At 42.0% G+C, this 7,029-nt stretch overlaps 1 protein-coding gene across 1 annotated transcript in view; it reads right to left on the bottom strand.

Annotated features, from left to right (window-relative positions):
* The window catches only part of THAP9 (THAP domain containing 9), a 43,383-nt gene extending 39,853 nt beyond the window's left edge, over window positions 1-3,530 (bottom strand). Inside the window, exons 1-2 of the mRNA XM_006877749.1 lie at window positions 3,332-3,530; window positions 1,239-1,434 (exon numbers count right to left, since the gene is read on the bottom strand). Coding sequence (XP_006877811.1) covers window positions 1,239-1,434; window positions 3,332-3,411 — 276 coding nt within the window. The 5' untranslated portion in view covers window positions 3,412-3,530. The remainder of the gene's footprint in view (window positions 1-1,238; window positions 1,435-3,331) is intronic.
* Between the last annotated feature and the right edge of the window lie 3,499 nt (window positions 3,531-7,029).

Here is a 7,029-nt window from a genome sequence, read left to right as displayed (position 1 = left end):
GCCCAGGACCGGGCAGTGTTTCATTCTGTTGTGCATAGGGTTACTATGAGTCAGTACCGACCCAATGACAAGCACTGATATCTTCAGTCACCACATATGAATATCCAAGTTGGACAATGAATAGGTTAGACTACAGAAGAATTGATGTATTTTATTACAGTGTTGGCAAAGAATATTGAAAGTACCATAGACTGCCAGAAGAACAGACAACTCTGTCATGAAAGAAGAGCAGCCAGAGTGCTCCTTACAATCAAGGATGGCAAGACTCCATCTCTTGTTCTTCGGACATATTCTCAGAAAGAATCAGACCGTGGAGAAATATATCATGCTTGATAAAGTGGAGGGTCAATGAAAGAGGAAGACCCTCAAGGAGATGGGCTCACACAGAGACAGCATAACGGGCTCAAATGTAACAACTGTGAGGCGGATTTAAGACTATGCAGTTTTTCGTCTATTGTACATAGGGTTACTATGAGTCAGAATCAACTAGACGGCACCTAACAAAAACAACAATTGTACCTTTCTGTGTACTTGGATCCACAATTAATGTTCATGAAAGCAGCAGTCAAGAATCAAATGATTTATTGCTTTAGGCAAATCTTCAAAAGACCTCCTTAAAGTGTTAAAGAGCAAAGGTGTCACTTTGAGAACTAAAGTATTTTCAAATGCCTCAGAGTCCTGGTATGCCACTGTAAGATAAACATTGGACAGTTAACCTCAGGTTTGGTGGTTGAAACTCACCGGTCACTTCTCAGAAACCCTACACAGGGTGACTATGAGTAGGAACTAACTCTATGGCACTTAACAACAACAATATATGCATGTAAAAGATGGACAATGAATATGGAAGACTAGAGAAGTAATGCATTTGAATTATGGTGATGGTGAAGAATACTGAAATTACCATGGACTTCCCAAAGAACTAACAAATCTGTCTTGAAAGAAGTACAACCAAAATGTTCCTTAGAAGCAAGGATGGCGAGACTTTGTTTCATGTGCTTTGAACATGGTATTATAAGGGACTAGTGCCTGGAAAAGAAGTTGATACGTAGAGCGCCAGTTAAAAAAGAGGGAGACCCTCAAAAAGATGGACTGACACAATGGCTGCAACAATGGGCTCAAACATAACAATTTTAAGGGTGGCACAGGACTGGGGAATGTTTTATTCTCTTGTACAAAGGGTCACTGTGAATCGGCACAGACTCGAGGGCACCTAACAACAACAACAACAACAATACCTTGTATAGAGAAATAGAAGGCACAGCTCCTTTCTTCAACTTTCTTCTTATGCCATATGACTCAAAGTCACTTTCTTGAAAATGCTTAGAACACAGTATAGCACCTGGTCCTGGGATCCAAATCTTTTTGCTTCTGGGGTCCACACGATTAACAGCCCTGATCCATTTTGAGCGCTGTATGGTATCAGTTGGAAATCTACAACAATCATATTAAAACTCTATTAACATAAAAATATATTACAGAAATGTGTTGTATAAACCCATTTATTATTTAACTTTTTGATATGAAGTTTAACCAACTAAACTTACCTGATCTTATTTCAAAAAACAAAACAACAGAAAAGTGACTGCAGAGTAGAAACTCGTTGTTACATGATGCTGAGTTGGTTTTCGAGGAACAGCTGGTAGGTTTGAACTGCTGAAGGTGAGGTTCACAGACCTGAGCCTTTCCTACAGTGCCATTCCAGGACCCATGAAACTCCTTGTTGTTGTTAAATGCTGTTGATTTGGTTGACTAATAGCAACCCTGTACAGGGTTTCCAAAGGGCAGCTGGTGACCTTGAACTGCCAACTTTGTGGTTCAAACTGACCTTACAGTGCAGTGCATTAGCCCACACCGCCACACCAGAACTCCTCAAACTCCTTAACTGGACTGAATTTTTTTTTTTCTTTTGTCCCTCGTTACCTTTTTACTATGTGTACTTTCCATTTCTTTACATTTATTTAAAGGTAAGCACTGGTCCAGGAGGTCGGCAGTGCAAACCCACCCACCAGCAGCTCCCTGGGAGAAAAATAAGGCTGTATGCTCTCCTAAGGATTTATAGTCTCAAAACCCTATATAGGGTGAAGATGAATCACAATCAACTCCACAGAAGTGAATTTTGGTAATCTTCCTAAATCACTATCCACCTCCCATCCCCACCTTCCACGGTTCAAGCCCAATTCAAACACCACCTGTACCCAAACACTTTTTGATGTCTCATAAATATGATTTTACATTTTCTTAAACTCTTTGCATCTTCCATTACCCTCGAGTAACACCCTCTCACCCCCCCCCAAAAAAAACAACCCATTACCTTGCAGTCAATTCTGACTCATAAGGACCCTAAAGGATAAGGAACTGCCCAATAGGGTTTCCAAGGCTGCAAATATTCCCAGGGACAGATTGCCACATCTTTCTAACCCAAAAGAGATGGTGGGTTCAACTTCCAACATCTTTGTTTAGCAGTTGAACATTTTATCCATGGCGCAACCAGGCCTCCCCTACCTTTTAGCGGACTACCTCTTTTTGAAGCCCGTCTCTTCACTGTTTACCCTTTCTACCTTACACTGTGCCTTCAACACGACTTGATGACCTTTACCATTTACCAATCTGGACCTTAGACATCAGTTCCAATCGTTTGTTTTGAATTTTTGCTCCATTCTTCAGCCAAATAAAGCTTCCTTGCCATGATCAAACCCAGCAGGAACATGACTGGCCTTACAGAAATCAACTAATGCTACTGAACAACTTGCAATGCCAGGTTGTACTGGGGAAAACTCAGGTCTGGACTCGTGCTCAGATGCTATATTGCTATCCCAAACGCCCTTCCTGTCTCCTCAGTTTAAATAAGAACCTGAAAGAAGGCAGGAGTCCTTTCACTTTTTAAGAATGAAGCTCTTTAAGAGCCACTAGGCAACCCGCGAAAGAGCTCTGGTAGACTAGTGGTTATGAATCGGGCTGTGAACCACAAGGTCAGCAGTTCGAAACTACCAGCTGTTCCGCGAGAAAAAAGATAAGGCACTCTGCTCCCGTAAAGATTTACAGCCTCGGAAACCCTATACAGGGTCTCTATGAGTCGGAACCGACTCCACCGCATACAGCCAGCCAACCAGCAGGCAAGGCGCAAGGAGAGACACGCAGCAATTTGAAGAGAACATTGAACGCAAAATGTGGCAAGAACCTTGTTCTCTAGCCTCGTCGCACGTTATGCACGTCGCAACAAGTCCTGCCTACGGAGCGACGCACGCCCCGGCCCCGCCCCACCGCGGCCTACTTCCCAGCCAAGCTCTGCTGGGAATAAAAACTGCTCGGAGGCTGCTCTCACACGCACTGGTGAAAGGAGAGGCCGAGCTCCCTGCTCAGCACGGTGTCGCGGGTGCTGCAGCCCACTGCAGAGCAACTTCGGGTCATCTTCTTGCTACGTGGGGCTTCACTTTCCAAGAAGCCGTGGGAGTATGAACCACGTTGAACTTAGCTCCGCCTGTTGACACGGCGGCTAGGACCTTTATTTGTAGAGAAAGGCGGGCTTTAAACGCGAGGGACGCCCACCCTTCCTCTCCGCAGGCGCTGCGCTTGACGTCGTGGCCAGTCATTGGCTACGTCGTGTCGCGACAGCCAATCGGAAGGGCTTCAAGAGGATTACTTAGTTACTCGCTCCCGGCTTTTTCGAGGGTGGCTTGTGGGATTTGGGTGCGTCGTGATGGTTCCGCTTTTGTATTCATTTATGTTAGCTTAATCCGTCGCCATCACGCCTCTTGGGAAGTCGAAATTAAGAATGAGAAGTGGAGAGTTACAACATACAGTGGAAGCGAATCCAGGACCATACCGATGGGTCTAAGGTGCGACCTCTAAATGACAATGAGAAAGAGGGCTAAATGTGGCTCCCCCCCCTAGAAATGAAAGCAAAGTCGGGCAAAAAGCTCAGTAATTTATTTACTAAAATGCTGATTTCCTTGTATTTTATTTTGAAGCTACATGATACGCAGATAACGTAGGAGCTTTGGCCATTGCAAGTTGTAAGTATGTGACTCCAGAAGACATCTTGGCGCGTTGGGGAAATGCAGAGGGAACTGAGGTAAGTGCCTGGGTCCCTCGGGTACACTCACGCTCTGGTAGGAACTCGACAGTACAGGTCAGTAGTGGGGGCTTGAGAAACGGGAAGGGTTTTGATTGGGGGTGCTGGGAAATCGAGGATAGCTTTCAGAAGTGACAAGATTTATTAGAGTAGCGTCTTAAACTCTATACAGCTAAGGCATAAATATGATTTCAGTTTTCGTAGAAAAACGAGGCTAACGAAGTTTCTATTATGTATTATATTTTCCAGTGCCATCTGTGGCTCACAAAGATGATTCCAGCATTTCCAAGCCTTAACAAGGGTGCTGTGTTTTTTTTTTTCCCAGCTGCCAGCCAAAAAAGATTTCCTATCAAGGTATTACTTTTGCACAGCTGTTTCCTATTTCACACTTTCTTTCTCCTTCCCATGAAATTAAAAAGAGCTTGTGCTTCTGTAGTTGGCTAACGAAGAAGACACGTGGCTTAAGGGTAGTCTTTGAACTTTGGGAAACTGCCCTGCAGAGGATTGTGTGTGGAAAATGGCTTTCTAGCAGTAAGCAGCCCACTTTTAGAACATTTTTTAATCTCTGCAAAAAGAAATCCCTTTGTCTTTGCACTTAACCCTATCCCCCCAATTCCCTGGCAGCCATTAATGTACTTTTTCGCTATCAGTTTACCAGTTGTGGACATCTCACATTTATAGACACATATGGACTTTATGAAGGAGTTCTGGTAACCTAGTGGTTACAAATCAGGCTACCAACCTCAGGGTTAGCAGTTCGAAACTGCCAGCTGTTCCACGGGAGAAAGATGAGGCTTTCTGCTCACGTAAAGATTTACAGCCTCGGAAACCCTGTACAGGGTCACTATGAGTCAGAACCAACTCCAAGGCACACAGCAGCAGCAGCAATGGACTTTATGACTGAATTTTACAATCTGCATAATGTCTTCAAGGCTAATCCGTATTGTAGCATTTATTGGTACTCTGTTTCTATTGCTGACTAAACAACACACCATTGTATCTCTTTTTTGCCATCATTTGAGGGATATTTGGGTTGTTTTCTTTTTTGACTAGTGCTTTATCTTTTCAGTCCTTGGCACACAAATAGACATAATGGATTTTTGTCATGGAGTCCTGGTGTGGCAGAGATTGTTGCTTTACTATCAAGGGAGTGCTGTTGTAGGTTGTGCTCAGCTATTAACCAAAAAGGCTTTCTGCTCAAATTCACCCATAGGCACTTTTGAAGAAAATCCTGGTGATCTACTTAGAAAAGATCACAGCCATTGAAAACTTCATGGAATATAGTTCTACTCTGATACACATGGGATGACCATGAGTCTCAGGCAAATGTTTTGGTTTGAGAATGCTTATATGCCACCCCATTCCCCAAATGGAGTCTACCTTATAAACCCACTGCCATCCAGTTGATTTTGACTCAGTAGTGAACCTTTAACAGCGTATCTGAGGCTATAAGTCAGTATGGGAGCAGACAGCTTACCTCAGCATCAACACCAAACCCCACTGCTGTAGACTCTTCTGATTCATAACAACCTTGTATTGGGTTTCCTAAGCTGTAAATCTGTACAGAATCAGAAACATCTCTCCTGTGCAGTGGCTACTGGGTTTGAACTGCTGGCCTTCTGGTTAGCCGTCCCGTGTTTATCTTGCAGCATCACTCGGGCTCCTTGGAGATGGTCCTTTGCTGGCTTTTAAGTGCCATCGAGTTGGTTCCGACCCATAGCAACCCTGTATAGTGTTTCAGAGGAGCAGCTGGTGAGCTTGAACCACAGGCCGTGTGGTTCACAGTCCAGTGCTTATTTTACAGTGCCACACCAAGAGTCCTGGGCTAACAGTGTTGCTGTTAAAATGGGGAGATCCCTCTTGAAATAAAGGAAGCCTCCCTCGGGTACAGGCACTCCTTTTTCCGTTTTGTTAAGATACTGTGGAAAGTACTCCTCCTGCCAGGTCAGCATTTGTTCTACTGACATTTTTCTGATTATTACTTACAGATGAGTTTCTGAGAAATACATTGTAGCAGAACAGATTTGCTTACCTGTTTGTAGGCCTAATTAAATATAAATAACCAATGTACTTTAGATTTTCTTTGTGTATTTCTAGCTAAGGAAATATGTAGTTTTTATAGATAGAATCATCTCTTGAGTGATATTTGTGTGATTTTTTTTGTTTACTTTGTTTTACTGATGGTAATGAGTGGCAGTTTGATCATTTGGTTATACTTTTGCTTCCTTAAGTAACTTCATATCCAGTGATTAAACATTTTCACTGCTGTTCACATAATGAACCGTTGTGATTATTGAATATTTAAATGAGGATATGTAAACTATAAAGATTTTTTTTTTAGAAGGCATTGGTTATTGCACAAAATAATTTAAATAAAAATCTTCTTCTCAGGAATTATATTCTTGAAGATGCAGGAAAAATACCTGGATTGTAGAAGATAATTTGAAGCATGCAGGGGAGGTATATATCTTTCTGTTTTAAATGTATTAAGTATTCCTAGCACAGTAATAGTGACTTGGAAATGGAGGATTGTAAACAAACCAAGTGAATTTATAAATTATTTTATGATTTAAAACCTATTAACTGGCCTCTTGAGTTTTTATTTCAGAGAGTTTTTGGGTTTTGAAATGACTAGTGATCAAGTACAAGTATCTTAATCAAATTCTTTGTCCAAATTTTTAGACCTTTTAGTTAATTGATAAATTGTATGTTTTACTTTTTTAGATAGATTGTGATTTGTTATTTATTGCCCCAAATTTTAGCATAACAAATTGTCCCAAAATGTAGCAGCTTAAAACAGCAAACACTTGGTATCTCTACATTTAACTACCTTGTACAGGATTTTTGAGGAGTGGCTAGTGAGTTTGAACCACTAGCCTTGTGGTTCAAATTGACCTTGAATCCAGTGTTTATCCTATATTGTTACACTTCAATCTTACAATCTAGTCTAGTAC

Source organism: Chrysochloris asiatica, unplaced genomic scaffold, assembly GCF_000296735.1.
Source record: "Chrysochloris asiatica unplaced genomic scaffold, ChrAsi1.0 scaffold00588, whole genome shotgun sequence".
In the NCBI taxonomy this organism is placed as follows: Eukaryota; Metazoa; Chordata; class Mammalia; order Afrosoricida; family Chrysochloridae; genus Chrysochloris; species Chrysochloris asiatica.
The sequence above is the reverse complement of the archived record's forward strand: the minus strand, read 5'-3'. Positions and strand labels throughout refer to the sequence as shown.